The 17091-nt window shown below is 47.5% G+C and overlaps 1 protein-coding gene across 4 annotated transcripts in view; it reads left to right on the top strand.

Annotated features, from left to right (window-relative positions):
- The window catches only part of SAMD11 (sterile alpha motif domain containing 11), a 163430-nt gene that overhangs the window by 26226 nt on the left and 120113 nt on the right, over positions 1-17091 (top strand). For all 4 annotated transcript variants that reach the window (XM_061347903.1, XM_061347904.1, XM_061347905.1 and 1 more), the window contains exons 8-9: positions 5295-5423; positions 8802-8899. In XM_061347903.1, the coding sequence (XP_061203887.1) occupies positions 5354-5423; positions 8802-8899 (168 nt within the window). In that variant the 5' untranslated portion in view covers positions 5295-5353. The remainder of the gene's footprint in view (positions 1-5294; positions 5424-8801; positions 8900-17091) is intronic.

The following is a 17091-nucleotide window of genomic DNA, read 5'->3' as shown; positions in this document are numbered from 1 at the left end:
GCTTTATGTGTGCTTCCACTGGAGCTGCAGCAGCACCGCCGGCTGCACGCACCCTGCTCTCTGTGTGTGCCTTTGCCCCGCGTGTGTGGCCGCGGTGCCCGGGGCAGCGCTCTGCGCACCCCCGCTCCTTCCCTGCTGCCTGCGCCGCCTCCAGCTCCCTCCCCCGCCGCTGCCCGGCCCCGGCCGCCCGCGGAGCTCGGAGGCGGTGCCGGGCCCCGCAGCGCCCCGGGGGAGGCAGCGGCCGGGGCCGCCGCGCTAATTGGAACGTGGCGGCGGCTCCTCGGCTCCGACCGCGGCGGCGGCGGCAGCGCCCCGGGGGGGGGACGGGAGGCGCCAGCCCCGGCCGGCCCCAGGCAGCGGCTGCCGGAGCCCGGCCCCGCCGAACCGGCCCCAGGCGCCGTCCCGCTCGGCTGCTTCTTCCCTCCTCCACAGCCGCATGGAGCCGGGCTGGGACCCCGACCCCACGGCCTCGGTGGGACCCGCGGCTTCTGCTGGTGCAGGAGTTAGTTACCAACGGGAAAACCCTGCTCTAATTCCCATTGTTAAGGAGCTGTGCACGATAAACCGTTCCCAGAGATGGCGCTAGGATTAGGGTAACCCCCCTCTCCCCGGCTGTTTTGATTTCAGAGGGTAGGTAATCGGATTACTCACAAAGTCCATCTGATGGAGAGCCATACGTGTGCACTATGGTATTGTTTTGTCTCCCTGCGGATTCATTCAAAGCACCAAACAGACGCCGTGAAATGTTACACAGCTCTAGCTTTAAAGAAAAAAAAAGGTGTGTAGTCACCATACAGATTACCGTAAAGAGAGCCTTTTATGAGGGGTTTGTAGGAAGGGCATGTGCATAAAGTATTAGGTGGGAAGGTTCAGTTTTCATGCTCTATGGACCTGTTGTGAGATCAGTGAGATCAGATGCTTTAATTTCTTCCTTGTGGATCCCAAGGAAGAAAATGAATTTTGTTTTCTACTCTGGTGGTGTATGGTGAAAGGATTAGGGAAGACGGGTCAGTGCATTGGTCGATAGCAGAAACTCAGCTCTGTGGTTCTCATTTAGCCTTTAGGGAAGGTTTTGTTGGCAGTATGAGTGTAGCTTCCAGAAGGACTGGGAGTATGGATTATACTGGGCTTGAAGGTAAAGCTTGTGTTAGCTTTGGCTGTTGAAGTAAGGGTGGGATGCAGATTTGGATTTAATGAAATGGGAAAGAGGGAGGGGAGACAGAAGCGTGAGACACTGGATGCTGTCATCGTTACTGTTGTTTGTTAATATCAGCTATGGATGTAAATCATCTCAGTAAACTTAGGCACCCAAGTTTGAAAAATGCCACTTTCCTGGCTTACTGTCATGGTCACAACAGCTCGGTGACAGATCTGGGGCCAGAACCCCAGAGCTCTAACCCCTGAGGCAGGAGGCAGAGAAACCATGGAGCTGTGACTTAAGGAAAAAGAAGTACCATAATGAAGGTCGTGCAGGAGCCAACTTAGATGCCTGGAAGGGAGAAGCACAGAGCTAGAACTGAAAAGATGAAGGACCTCATTGAACCTGAAGTGCCTCATTAAGTGCAGTACAGCCTGTGCAGTGCACAGTGGCAGATTTTCCAGGGGATATATGGAAAGCTCACACTGGGAAGGGTGGGAGAAACGGGGGGAGAACAGTTCCCTTTCTAGAAATGATATTGTATATAACAAAAGGAATTAATTACTTTATGCTTAGTAGGTATAATGTGCACAGTCCATTTTAGAACAGTCTGGTCATTGTGGAGCTGTCTGCCAGCAAACAGAGTTGTCTGCTGCTCCTGTCTCCTGCTTCTGAAATGCCAGATGCTTGCTCTGTGCCTTCCTTATTCCATGGACAAGTTGAGGGTAATAAGTTGGTTTCTCTGCATCTTTGTGCACAGAACTGTAAGGCAGCAAATGTTCATCAGCTTCAACTGAAGTAAAACCAAAAGGAGAATAAATAGAAGAAATTGATTTAGAAATCCATCTGTCTACTGCAATATTCAAGAATATTGAATGGCAGAACGTTGTGATGAGGTTCTTGGTGCTTTGGGGCACAGCTCCGAAAGCATGGGAAGGGTTGGACATCACTGCCATGCCCATCAGAACTCATGCTAATATTTGCCCATGTTGGTGCTTCCCTGGCTCCCCACGGTACTACTGGAAAGCTGAGAAAGGACTGTTTGCCAAGTGTTTCATGAACTTCAGATGATGGTTGCTGTTGCTGTGCAAAGACACGCCATGAATTCAACCAGTGGCTTGCTGGCTGTAGGGAAGAGAAAGGGATGCAGAGAAGGATGTCTGCTTGAAGTGCTGATCTCTTAGGAAGGGTGAGACTGAGGAACTCGTGCCAGGGTTGAGATTTCAAGATGTGGAAATAGGAAGTGCACTGTTTCTTTTAAAAGGCCTCAGCCACGCGTGCTGCTCAATTTATCTTCCTGGCTGGCCCTACTTCAATAGCATTTAGCCTTCTAGGGCCCATTTCTGTGTTGTTATTCAGATTAAGCTGGCAAGCTTTGAGCAAAGGATGCAGACCGGATTTCCAGGGACTAGTCTGAGAAGGGTTTGCAACATGACTGCTCAGCTGCAGAGCTGTCAGCCTGCTTGTAACCTTTAACTGGGCACTGAAGTCCAGTTCTGTGTTGGTTGTTAGGTACTTCTTGAGGTATGTGTCTGCTCCTTTTAACTCCCCAGACACTTTGCTGGACAAGTTCTGTTGTAACCTCCCCTGAGTGTCTTGCCATTGCTTCACCAGATGTTTTAAACACTTCTGCAGCTTGGTTCCAGCTTTTGCATCAGTGCTTGGCCAGCTGTCTGTGAGGGATGTAAGGAAGGAATTGGGGAGGGTAGTGAGATGTTGCAGGTGTGGGTCCTCCAAGAGGCAGCATGGAGATGGTGTTTTGACAAGTCCTGCCTGTGGCGTGCTGCCAGCTTGTTCTACAGAAAGCATGGCCTTGGCAGGTGGTGATGGCAGCAAAATAAATCTGGAATGGGCTGAGATAAAGGGAATTCTCTTGAGAAGTGGGAAAAGGAGTGATGAATACCTTAAAACTGTTCAATCACAGGAAGATGTGCTCATCGGAGCCCTAGGGAACTGTCTTCTAATGTGAGACAGTCTGGGGGCCTGGGGAAGGCCTGAGATTTCTGATCAGTGGGAGTTTTTCAGTGTTTTTCTCTCCAAGGATGGAAATCTGCCTGTGCCATGGGTTTAAAATAAACTTCCCAGGATTTTGGATGCTCAGATCCTGAGGGACAGTCAGCCTTTCTTCTGAATGCAGTGAATTAGAAGCCCTGATTTCAGGTACCCTCTCAGTTTATCTGGTGGCTCTGTTTCATTCTTCTTTCTGGGTCATTCTGCAGTCAAGTAACCTTCTGCTTACTCACTTATTTTCAGTACCTGCTTCCAGTCCTATCCTGATCCTTGATTTGCAAAGGGACTAGGTGTTTTGTCTGTTTTAGTCTGCAGCTTTAAACTGGAGAGTGCAAACTGAGTGCGACTATGATTGTGATGGAGACAGCATGGGATATGTAAATCTGGGAGTGGGAAAATCAGGGAGAAGCCCAGGATGTGTATCCAGTAACCAGGAGCAGCCCATGCACAGCGCAGAATCACTGCTTTTGTTAATGTAAGATTCTTTTTGCTGTCCATTAGTGTAAATATGTGACAGACCTGAGAGGTTGCTGCTGTGATCTATGAATCTCTGCTCTGAAGGAGTTCTGTGATGCTGGTGTTCCCGGCTTTGCATTTCTTTTCAAGGACAGATCTGTTAAATGATCATGCAGCTATTCTGCTTTCATTCATTTTTAGGCTTAAACATGCTTATTACAGCTGTGACATGACTGCAGCTCCACTCCCTCCTGTGCTAACGTTTTCAACAGCCTCTTTTCCTATAGGGAAAGCAGGGAGTTATCTCACAGAGGTGCACACTGAGATGGTGGTAGGTGGGCTGGGGGTTTGTGGAGCAATACTTCAGTTGGATAGCAGCCTGGGAGATGTTCTGCAGCACAAGGGCTTCCTGCTACACATGGTGGGGATGATGTGCTGCCACTCTCTTATGTGCTGGTGGCTGGTGAGGTTTTAACTGTGCTGAGGGGAGAAGGCTGCTCTTTGGTTCAGACAGAAATTAACCCAGTGAAGCAGCCCTAGTGACGCTCCTTCAGCAGATGATAAGGATTCAGGGTGGTCATTTGGAACATACTGTGAACCATGGATGTGTTGGCTGTTACCCTGTAGACATAAGCATCATTTGGAAATGATGGGTGACTCACTAGTGCAGTATAATCACCAGAGGCATGCCCAGCACTGAGCCATCCATCACTCTTGAACTGACAATACACCCTTATATGTGTGCTGTGCCTGCCCAAGACTCCTGTTATAAATCTTCTTGCAATGGAGGAGTATGTGTTTCTTGTAACATACATACATACACAGGGGTGCCCTGAGCACGTCACATCATTCTGTTATTGATGGACAACATCAGGCCTCTGTAGGGCAGCTTGTGCTTTGCCATATTGGCAGGAGAAAGGATTCTGTAAAGCTGAATAAAACACATTGTGATCTCCAGCGTGTGGCTCCAGAGGAGCTTGTGGCATGTACACCCTTTGTAAGAGAGACATCTCCTTTACTCACAGTCATTTTTGCCTCTCCCAACGTGGTTTATGCAGCAGGAATTCAGCAGTTCAGGAACTGGGGAGGGAGAGCAGTGGGCTTTGGCTGTAACCAGAGGCTGTGACTAGAGTTGCCAGTGGAGTGCGTAAGGAGAGAGTAGGAGGCTGTGGATCTAAAGACTGCAGTGAAGGGGTGCTGCTTAGAAAAGCACTCAGCTGGTGAGTAGTTGTCTTTCAGTGAAAGCAAAGCTACTCCTTCGCCTCCTGACTTCACTTACATGTAGACGCTTATGGTTTGCACAGCCCTTGGCAAGTATGTTTGCAGTTGCCAGACATGCTCTGTCGCCTCAATGTGTCACTGCTTCTTTTGAACTTCAGCAGATGTTGGTGCAGACGTTCCTGGGACACAATTGAAAGAGACATGTTGAATGGGGAACATCATGAGGCCAACACATGGCAAGGTCCAAGAGTTCTGGTGTAGTTTATGTGTGGCTGGTGTATTTAACAAAGCAATCAGCATTGCTAAAGAGCATTTCAGCACCGCGTGTCAGAGAAACAAGGATGTTTTGATATCCTTTAAATGAGATCCAATGCTTAGTGTAACTGAATTTCACATACTTTGGAAGCATGAGTAAATAATCCATTTTATGGAGGAACGTTGAGGTTCATTCCCTTGCTTAATGCTATAGGAAGAGAAAGCCTGAGCATTTCCTCAGCTACGTCCAAGACTCAAACCTCTTAACCTGTAATGGAGATCCAGCCATCTCATGTACAGTCTGACTCTGTGCCAGCACCTTCCTCCCACTCTTTCAAGGAGGGTAAGAATTCCAGTCTCCTTTTATCCTCACACTGAGATACATGCTACTATTCCAAACAGACACCCAGTAGGGGCTGGCAGGATGGTGGGAGCCTGTCACTTCCTTACTCTGAGTGGTGTCAAAGAACAGGGCTTTCATTAGGAGGTGCAGAATGGCAGGAATACCTGCCTGTCCCCTCAAATAGTGGGGGACACACACACAACTCAGTGCACACACCAGTCAGCAGGAAATGTAGGGGAGAAGCAGTGCACAAGTGAGTTTGTGGGATTAAAGATGGAATAGCCATCTCTGCTGCCTTTCTCACCCAGCATAAAATGAGAGCGAGAGCGAGGGGTTGGCTTCTGGCGATCGAGCTGTGGCAGCATGAAAAATGAGGAGGAGTGCGATAAGAAACTAATAATTTATGTTCCAAGCACAGACTCACACCAGTGTGGAGGGGAATTGGTGCCAATAACTCCTACTAACTCAGAAAGGCACGCAATCTTTTATTGCACAAATTATTAACGACCAGAAAATAAATGACTCTGTAATCAGATTGGTGCTGCTGGCGCTTTGCGTTTCTGCTTTTATTTGTCTACACTGTGAGGCCAGTCCACCCCTGGAGCTGAGGCACTGGGAACTTTTCCTGGCCCTGTGCCCTGCCTGACAACACAGCAGATTAAACAGCAATGAACCAGGAACATCCTGGTATCTCCCTGCCTATCGGAGATGGGTTTACTCAACAGTTTCTGGCCCCTTCAGCAGCAATGGCTCTGTGGGTGCACAGGGATCTCTGAGCTGGGATTTCATTCTATAGTGGTTGGAATAGTCCCAAGGGCAACATTGTGAACCTTTCCTGATGGAAATGCCCAGAAAAATACCAGCTCCCTGGCATCTCTTCTTGCTCCTGTCCCATCCCAGGCTCCTTCCTTCATGTCCTTCCTTTGTCCTCAGGATGCTGGTGTTGCATTCCAGATGCTTCTGCTCTATTGTTTTCAGTAGTTGTGCTTAATATTCAGTGCTGGGCACCTACAGCAATTACTGAAATATACTGGAACTGTAGATTCTCAGCCTTTCTTAAATCAGGGCACAGTGAATTTGGGCCTTGTACTTGCATGGGGAAAGAAGTAAGAAATGTTCAGTTATTTTAGAGTCCATATGGACACAAAGCAGGGAACGTTTTCCCTACCACCAACTGATTACATCCTGTGATGTTTCTTGATTTAAAATCTTTATTACAATGATGAAGAAAAGAAGCGTTGGTGGAGAGTGAAACATTTTAAACAGGAAAGGTGACTTTTGGATTCGTTGGAGGTTCCCTTCTGTTTACATGGTGCTTTGTGTTATCTGAAGGGTGGCAGTATTCCTGTGTTAGGTAGGAGTAGTTGGGAGTTTGGGTGTGATGCCAAAGCAAGAGGAGGAGTTCGATTTGGGCTTGAACTAGGAGTTATTTGCAGGGAGACACAGCGTGAATTAGAATGATAGAAACAGCTTTGAGCCCACATGTAACTTTGGCTCAAGCTCTGAGCTTCACTCAAAAGTTACCATGACAGGTATTGAACCTAAACCTTGGCCTGGGTTCCAGCCCTGGGAGGTACTTGAATTTGAACCTAAGTTTGCAGGACTTGCTGCATCCAGCCCGTGGGCCAGCCCACTCCTGTTCTGAAGCCCAGCCTGCGTTCTTTTTGGCCCTAGATCCAGTGCAGCTCCAAGGCCCACATCTACCAATCACTCGGGTTTGCTCTGATTCCAGTGACCTACCCAAGCCTGGCTAAGGCTCCTTTAAGCATGGTGTTCAAGCTTTGTAGGGTGTTGTTTCTTCAATAAACAGGGTTCCTTAAAGGCAAGGGGATTACTCTGTATGTGACTAGAAGCTGCTGGGCTGTGTTTAGTCCATGTATTTTCCAGTTGGTGGGGGGGACCCATATGTGAGGCTCAGACCTTTCTTCTCCCCTGTCATTCCCCCTTCCCATTTTGATTATGTGAACCATATGATAAGGAAGCGAAGTGTTTCTGTTGTTAATTCAGCCCATTCATTATCAATGGCACCACCTCCCTGATGGCTTCATCTGAATAGGGAGGAGGGGGAGAGCTGCTTTTCCCCCTCTCTTCCTCTCTTTTTATGGTGAGGGGGTGTTGGTGAAGGCAGGCTGCAATAATGAATAATGTGCAGCTTGTTCCTAGGGCCTGCAAGTGTGTTATTAACACAGGTTTCCTTAGACTGAATGCCCAATCAGCACAGAAGCATGAAACTCCAATTGCCTTCCAGCTCTCTCATGGACATACTTTTAATCTCATTGACCTGGCTTTATACTACACCACATACACTGCGATTTGGAGATCTTATGTCCACTCATAAATGGGGCTGGCAGCCCTCTGATCACCAGAATAAAACTGGCTCCTGTGAGGTGGGGTTTGTAGTCATGGGGGCAGGTACAGTCAGGTTTCCTTCATAAAATGGAGGGAAATAGGAAACCCGGCATCAAATTCATAGAGGAGAGAAGGGAAAAAGTAAGGTGAGGTTTAAGTAACATTAACACTGGGCATAAACTCAGAGTGGGGAAAGATGGTGAATGAAGGAAGGGGTGTTAGCTTCTGCAAACACCGTGGAGCGGTATTCAGGCATCCAGGTTTGGCCATAATTCTGTGTGGTTTCGGGGCAGGCACATGTGTGCCAACTTCATGGAATTTCTTCCTCTTCTCTCATTTCTTCTTTTACTTAAATGAACAACCCAGAGGGAATGTGTTTTCTCCCTCCCTCCTGTTTCATGATGTTGTATCTGGATTGAGCAGTGAACAGTGGGTTTGAAATTTCTATGGGTCAGTGGGAATTTGGATATGAGGAGACCTTGCTCTGCTGATAGCAGGTGTGGGTATTCCTGCAGAAGGGATTCCTTGTATGGAGAAAGACTACAACCAGTAAATCCTGCTAAGTGCTGACGATTTAAGAGTGGTCATTGTAGAGGAGTCCTGTGATGGGCTGGAACTGCTGGCAGTATTTCTAATACTTGGAGTCGAGCTCTTCAAATACAGCACATAATGTTGATGTGGTGTTGGTGTTTTCATTTACATCTGTGTCACCTTTTGAACACTCCTCACTTGTATTTGTCAGTCTGGTTTAAACTGACAGAGGGGACACTGAGCTGAGCTCTTCCCTGTGAGGGTGCTGAGGCGCTGGCACAGGGTGCCCAGAGAAGCTGTGGCTGCCCCATCCCTGGCAGTGCTCAAGGCCAGGTTGGACACAGGGGCTTGGAGCAAGCTGCTCCAGTGGAAGGAGTCCCTGCCCATGGCAATGGGTTGGAGCTGAATGGGTTTTAAGGTCCCTTCAACCCAAACCATTGCGTGATTCTATTCCATACTCTGCCGTGTGCTGAACCACTGTTCTCTCTTTATCCCCAGCAAGGCTCTGGCAGACAGCAGCACAGGCTTGCTCAAACACCGCTCACTCCAGTGTACTTTGCATCCTACCTGTTATGACCAGCTCTGCGCTTCAGAGGGTAAGTCAGAAACGTGCATCATCATTACACATGGTTCTGCAAACCCATATTGGAGCTAAGCTGGCTGTCTGGAAGTACTTTGCATCCTTTCCTCTGTGTGGCTTCACCTGGGGGCACTTTGCTGCTGAAAAGAATCCCTCCTAAAGACAAAGAGCAGCTGAAATTCTGTATTCCTCAAAACCTGGAGACTCTTCTCCAACCTTCTCAGGAGAGTCCGTGGTGGAAGTGGCTCATTTAAAGAGCATCATGGGCTTTTCAGTGTCTCTGGAGTGCTAGCAGGTGAGAGCAGCACTAGAACCTGAAGAGTTATTGCATTAATAGATGCACCTCATTTGAACTGCACACTGGGCAGGCCTGCAGTGCTCTCTGATTAGCCCCTATGGTGGTTCTCGTTCCCTCAGACAGGCAAAGCAGGACAGTGAGCTCTGCTTTTGGACAAAAGTGCAGCTTGTGGCAGCTGCTTCCCTTCAGGTGCTGCCCTGTGACGTGGGAGCTGCCCCTGGCTCTGGCTTTATTCCACTCAGCACTCCAGCCTCGTACCTCTAACAGTTTAGCAGCAGTCAGTGGAGGAAATAAAGCACTTTGGTCTCTCTCCCCCAGGGTTTTCTGTCCTTACAGTAATTTTTTGAAGGCCTCTGTTGTGAAAGCACTGGGATAGATGGACCCCTAAAATATACAGCCAATTACACAGCAGAATTTATTAGACTTTATTCTGGTGCCTGTTAGGTGGTGGGGGTAGGGAAGAAACAGCAAACTCTGGAAGGAAACCCATAGCAACTGCAAGTGTGGGGATTAGAAGTCCCCATAAATATACCTGACTTTGCCATCTCTTTTAATTAAATGCAAGTCATGAAACACGGGCAGGGAGTGCAGCAGTGACACAGGGTGCAGCAGGAAGGAAGAGTTAGTGGGGGGAACTGGCTCCATGGCCTAGGACTGAGATGCAGAGCGGAGCTGGGAGGGTTAAAGCCACATGGGGTGATTTAGAGCGAGCCCTTCACAGTAAGGCAGAGGGAACCCTACAGTCAGTTATTAATGTTTCCTGTTCTATCTTCTCATCTTCATGGGTTGAATTGTAAATTACCCAGCATGCTGTACTGGGTTTTCTTCTCCCATCCCAGATAGGTGGTAGAGGAGAACATGCTGATGCTAACAAGGAAGGAGGGGGCATAGGAAAAGGCCATCCCCTCTGAGCTTTGCCTCTGGTCTGTGCAGCTATGAATTGTAGAGCTCTCTCTCTGGGCCTTATGCTGTGATTCACTCTGCTTCTGAGGCCTTCTTCCCTCCAAATGATGTGCCAGAATTTAGCTTCTGTGAGCTGTGGTGCTTGGTTTCCCTCCAGATATGTGTGGCTCAGAAGGCCTGTGTCGGAGAGACCAGGATGAGGGACTGTGTTAATTCAGTCCTCATGTAAACAGCTTCCTCATTTTCTCTCCTTTTTACATATTGAAGCATTTTTCCTTTCCTAGCTCTGTTTTGCCTGTGGTAATCTCCCCAGCATGTACTCCATCAGCACTCCTGTGGGGCTCCTGTGTGTAGGAAATAAAGCCCATAGTTCAGCACTATCCATCTAATATCTTCTGACTGCCTTTAATCATAGCATTTTCCATTTAATTGGGAAGGCAGGCACACTTTGCATATTAATACAGCACAGCCTGCACCTCCTAAGCATTAAAATCATGGATGCTGGGATGGGGTACGAGTGGCTGTGAACCTGCTGGGTGTCCTTTAGCATCACTGGGGGGGGGGACGGTCAGCTCTTGATGGAGTTAAACTAAACAACAAAAAATTCCCCCCTCCAAAAGGAATAATTGGAGTGGATTCTCTCCAGTTCAGTCATTGCTCTGCAGAGAGTGCCTCTGTCTGTTGTGTCCATTGTCTGTCTGAGATCCTCACACTGCTGGTCCCATTGTCTGGTCAGGACAGCCAAAGGGAAAAATATCATCTTCCTTTCAGAACCACTGGTTGTGTAGCATATTCCCCTTGTGTGATCCATGAAAGACCCATTCTTTTCTTGGCTTCGTATTGCCACCCAGGAGTCTGTCTGTGTGAAACCGATGGTTTTGTCTTAATGTCATTGTGATGTTCATGACTCTCTCTCGTCTTGATCACATCTTGCCTTGGGACAGACATCTTGGTTTTGCTTTGGAAGAGGTCTCAGTAGGTCTTTTCATGTCAGAAAAGCTTTTCAAGAGCACACTCACATTTTCACCTTGCGGTGTGTAACGTGATGGGCAGTTATTGCTGTGATTTACTATCTATTTACTATTTACCGTGATTTTATTGGATGCTAGATGCTGTCCAGAAAGATGGCAAATGTGCAGTTGTGTTACAAAAAGGAGGTATAGGCTTTGGACACGATTTTCGTATCCTCTTGAGGTCTTCCATTTCCCAAAGTCTAAGGTTCCTCTTCAAAGTCAGGAGAGGAGGAGCTGAGTCTGTACTTACATGTGACTATTTCTCTTACTCAGAAGGATTCTAGAGTCTTGCCATGTTTGAAAACAGTTGCTCCTGGGTTTGGGTGATGGGGTATTAGCTGGATGTTCTCCATAGCAATGAAAATACAGCTTGAGAAGGACCAAACAGAGCCAGAGCTTGCTTGCTGCAAGTATATTCCTTACTGATGTGCCATTGTTCCTGCAGCGTGTCAGTGCTCCTCATCATTCCTGTTTTTCTGGTCTGGTAAAGAGCTATGTCATTGTGTCTCTGTCTTGACCTACACTTCCCTGTAGGCTTCATAATTATGGCCTTGTGAGAAACAGACATCACTTCCCATGCCAGATATTGTCCCACTGTGGAGAAGTAGATCAAAATCCATTAGGGAGCAAGAGGTGCCTAGATTAATTTCCATCTGAAATCACAGTTAAGCTTTTCAGTGTAGAGTTGGTGTCAACCTAGCCTTGACATGGTGACTCTGGGGTCTGAATGTTAGGACTGGTCTGAGAGGAAGAAATGAATGGAGTTTTCATGAGTTTTAAAGTATGTGGCACTGCTACAGACAACTGAGTAGAGCTGTAGATAGCTGTAAATACTTTGGATGTTGGAGGCTATAAATACATAGAGGTTCTCCCCATGTTAAGGTGTCTGAAGTGCTTAAAAGCTGGATATCCCACTGGAAACAAGTCAAAGGAGACTCTTCCATGCATTGTTATTTCAACTAGAGACCAAATCCAATTTGTGCCTGTTGGAGTATGCAAATAAACTGTTCAGCCTGGAGAAGAGAAGGCTGCGTGGAGACCTCATAGAAGCGTTCCAGTATCTGAAGGGGGCCTACAGGGATGCTGGGGAGGGACTCTTCATTAGGGACTGTAGTGATAGGACAAGGGGTAATGGGTTCAAACTGAAACAGGGGAAGTTTAGATTGGATATAAGGAGGAAGCTCTTTACTGTGAGGGTGGTGAGGCACTGGAATGGGTTGCCCAGGGAGGTTGTGAATGCTCCATCCCTGGCAGTGTTCAAGGCCAGGTTGGACGAGGCCTTGGGTGAGATGGTTTAGAGCTCATGGCAGGGGGGTTGGAACTTGATGATCTTAAGGTCCTTTCCAACCCTAACTACTCTATGATTCTATGATTCTATGAAATAAACTAGTCCCTAAGGTAATATTGCTGCATGTGTATCTGGTGTTCCAAAGCATCCAAGGGGATGAGTACTCTGTACATGTGCTTGGGCTCAGGGTGCATGGACGTGCATTGCTTGGACATTCAAAATCTCTGATTAATAGCAAGCAACTTTTGAACCTACAGAGGAGCTATGATTTACCCATTCCTGCTCTTCACTATAGGCTTTATTTCATGGGAAGGGAGGGACCAAGAGCCAGCCCCCATCCTCACTGTTGTTACAGCACGACTGTGGAAGCAGAAGGCTAACACTGCTGGCCTTCTGCACCAGGCAGGAATATGGAATGCAGGACAAACTGCAGTGGCAGTTGGTCTTTTATTTTAATGGGTTTCATTGACTTTGTAAAATCTCTTCTTTTAGATATCTTACAGGCCTGGGCTGATGAACACTGACCCAGAGTGACTGAGCTGCTCAGAGTAGTTTGGAGGTTCCTTCTGATGAGTGGCATTAGCCACAGAGATGTTGCATAGCCTTCAACGTGCATTAACATTGAGCACAGACGTTGTATAGCAGAAAGATGAAGACCTGGATGTCACACGGCTCAGGTCTTTCTCTCCCTTACTCTGCCACTTCCTTCTTCTTTGTCCCAGGAGCCTTATTCAAGTTCTCTCTTCTTTATCAGCCTGTGATACAAGGGCAGTCACTGACCACCTCCATCACACTGAATTTGTGAGGTTTGGTTGTCAAGGACCTGTAGAAATAGTTAGAAACCTGAGGGAAGCTGTAGAAACATGAAGGTTTTTATTCTCAGTGGACAGAAGAGAGAAGAGGATTGGTTTAATTCTTTTCCCTGTCTTCCAGTGAGACCATGAATTGCCCCAAAAGAGCCCAAGAGGCTGTTCCTAAGGCTGGAAGGCATTAAAGAGTTGATGGAGCTCTTCTCCATGCTAGAGGATGCTTCTTGCAGCAGCTCTTACTGCTCAAGGGATGCCAATGTGTACATGCCACTAACACGCTGTGCTTTTGGAAGCTCAGTGCTCAGAAGGAGGAGGGGGTGTTCCACAGGATAGCAGAGGTCTGTGTCATCTCTGGGGCTGTGAAATAGTTCTGTTTGTTCTTCTGAATGGCAACAGGGGGAAAGTGCCTTCTCATCTATTAGACACCCATGAAGGATGGATGGGGGGGGGAGAGAAGAAAAGAAAGGCAGTGGTTAGAAAGTGACCACACAGGTTTAATCAGGAGCTTGTTACTATGAAACACTACAGGGACACCTCCAACATACAGAGAATAGGAAGTCACTGGATTCCTTGAAGTCCTATGCCTTTAATTTGGCGGAATATCCCCTCCTTCTGGCACCTGCAGGACACCTCTTGCAACTGTGCCCTTCCACATTGTCAGTCTGCATACAGAATCCATACCAACTACATGTGCTGCAGACCCATACAAACTGTATGGATGTGTATACATCCATGTGCACACACACACTGAGAGCTCTAGAGAGAAGCTGCAGAACTTGGGGCCAGCCTTGGGAGTCCCTGGAGAAGAGGCTGTTATTGCACTTACTTTGTGTCACCCTTGTTTCTAATCAGACACACACATGCACACACCTCGCACTGCCTCGCTTCAGCTCTGCATCTATTTCCTTTTATTATCCTGGCAGGAGCCGAGCTTCATTAGGAGAGTGGAGGCTCTAACAAGGCTGGGGAATGGCAGCAACAAAAGGATGCAGCAATAGAAAGTTATGTCAAAAAAAGCCTTTACAAGAAAAACGGCAGGCATTAGAAACAGTGTGCATTAAAAATTCAGCATGGTTGGGGGGGCAGGATGGGGAGAGAGAAACAAATACACAGGCTTTAAACTACTAAATCCCTATATTTGGGGAATGCATCAAACCCTGCATGCTGTTAAAGCTGGGTGTATTTCTATTATTGTTAATAACAGTGATAAATGTATTATTTTCTTGGGTCTCAGTGTGGGCTATTGGCATTTTAAGTACACATTTAACCAGGTAAGCAATCCTTCCCTTGTGCTGCTTCTGTCGGTGATATTCAGTGATTAGGAAATCTGCTTCACTGTACCTGAAATGGAACTGGATAATTCAGACATCAGATAATTTGGGATGTATCTTGACCAGTAGCCCCAGTTTAGTCAGCTCTGTGAAGTTATACAAACCCATCCACACTGCTTCCTTTGGCTCATCAGCTGTGCCAGCAGCCTGGGCTTTCTAGTCAAGCTCTTGTACAGAATCAGTTGTCCCAAACACATAAAACCCCACTTTTAGGCCAATCTACAGGTAATAAACAGTTTTTGCAGGGGTACATTTAGATTAGATCTTGGAAAGTTCTTCCCTGTGAGGGTGCTGAGGCGCTGGCACAGGGTGCCCAGGGAAGCTGTGGCTGCCCCATCCCTGGCAGTGTTCAAGGCCAGGTTGGACACAGGAGCTTGGAGCAAGCTGTTCCAGTGGAAGGGGTCCCTGCCCGTGGCAGGGGGTTGGAACTGGATGAGCTTTAAGGTCCCTTCCAACCCAGAGCATTCTATAATTCTGTTTCATACTCTCCTTCCACTTCTATCATCTGCCTCATTAGAGAGGTGAAGGCGTGTGTGATGAGTGGGGATGCCCTGACATCAGGACAGCAGTAGGGGTAAGTTTGCCATTGTGCTCCCCTGCCTTTGGAATGCAGAAGAGGCCCAAGGTTGTTTAGCTCAACCAGTCTAGGCTTTCTCACACTAAATCCATCTTAAAATTGGTATTCCTTTCGTCCAGGTTCTGAGTCTGAATTTGCAGTTGGAGATAAGCATGTAGAGCTGTTTTCCAGGTGGAGAGCCCCTCGTGGTGCTGGTTTTATATCTGCTTCTCAGGGTAGTGTTCAGCAGATGCCTGTGGCTTACAGCACTGTGTTTGGATGTGCTGGACTGGAGGGCCTGGTTTCCCAGCTTCTGCTTTGTGTTGGGTTTCTCCCAGTTTTCACAATGCTCATTCACACTGTTGTAATTACAGACTTTCACCAAACCAGTTTTACCCACCTTTGGTTTCAAATGCAGTTGGAAAATGACATAGCAACATGCAGAGGTGACCAGTGGTTCTGGGGAGTGCCAGAGGCTGGGCAGGGTTTGGGGGCAAAGGGCCTCCCCTTGTCTGAGGGGACAGCTTGCTTTGTTACTTGTGTGCAGCCAGATGAAAACTGGGGAGAGAAGAACCCTTCCAGATGTGTAAGTCATTGGTGGTGGATCCATCAGCACAGCCTCTCCCCAATGCAGCTTAAAGGTCCCACAAAACAAGGTAAAATCAGGAACCTCTTTGTTTGACACTTTCAGCTTAGTGCTTTAGAGGAGGCTCCTACCTACATCTAAACTCCCTCACCTCCCAGCACCTCTCTCCTTGTGTCTACCCGTTCATCCACCCTTGTTTCTGCTCATGGACCTGTCTTTTTGTCTCTCTTACATACTGGGTTCACATGAAGAACAAAGCATCCTGCTGGACATTGATTTTCTTGCTACAGCTGTGTGTTCCTTGAGGTCTTTTGCCTTTTGTGCTTCTCTTCTCCAGTTCTCTTACCTCAGCAGCACGGAGTTGGGTATTCAGAGCTATCCAGGTGGCAGCATTTTGAGTTCCCTTTATTACAACTGCTCAGAAAGGGTGAAATAACAGAAGATTCCAGTCTTCAGGGAGCCATATATTCCCTACAGAGCCAAGCAGCCCTCCAGCAGGTTAGGATCCCTGTAGTGTTTGGCAGCATCAGTGGAAGGGGACAGTTGTGTGTTGTGGTTAGAGTAATACCGACTCCTTGGTGTGTTCAGGTGATAAAATGCAAGCCAGAGCAGAGGGAAGCTTTGTACCCAGACAGGCACAGGAGCTGCAGGAGCTGGGTGTTCAGACTCCCACTGTAATGTCAATTCTTGACCCCCTGAGCAGTGTAATACCTGCACATGTTTTATTCACTGCCCTTCCATGTGCAGCAGGGCAGGGAGAGTAGGAAAGGAAGGTGGGGAAAGGAGGCTGGGGTCAGTGTGCTGACAGCACAATACCCACTGAGAACAAAAATGTTCACAAAGCAGTAGCAACCCCCTTTTCTATGTGTATTTGTACACTTGGGGGGGTGTGTGTGTGTGTGTGTGCAGGCTCTCTCTCAAATGCTGTTCTCCTTTTAATATTATTCATCCTTATTACATATCATTATTCTTTATTATGATTTATATGCCATGCCATGGCGTTATGATGATTTATACCCCTACCCCCAGAAGAGCTTAAAGGCATCACACTGAGCAAAAAGACAGACATCCGTGTACAGGGGAAAGAATATGGCTTTTCTCCCTGAAAGCCACTCCCAGCATTTCTTCTGAGCTAGAATGAACCCCATTTCTTGGCTTCTGCAAAAGGTTTTAGTTGTACCAAGTCTGCAAATCAAGCTTTTATCCAGGCTTATGGTCCTTTGCTGCTGAGTGTGAATGACTGCCAGCAGCGTCAATAGGAGGCTTGTTGCTGGCAGCAAGGAACAATGTCCCTCCTTTCTCCTGCTTATTCTTCTAGATCTTGATTTTCATCTTGCTATTGAAAGAGATTCATTTAAGGATTGCCCTTAAAGCCAGCTGATCCTTGCTCTGGTTGGGAGGAACTTCATAACAACTCACTCAGT

This window comes from Neopsephotus bourkii, unplaced genomic scaffold, assembly GCF_033783945.1.
Source record: "Neopsephotus bourkii isolate Nb327-2 ecotype Australia unplaced genomic scaffold, CSIRO-AGI_Nbou_v1 NB_333, whole genome shotgun sequence".
NCBI classification, from domain to species: domain Eukaryota; kingdom Metazoa; phylum Chordata; class Aves; order Psittaciformes; family Psittacidae; genus Neopsephotus; species Neopsephotus bourkii.
The sequence above is the reverse complement of the archived record's forward strand: the minus strand, read 5'-3'. Positions and strand labels throughout refer to the sequence as shown.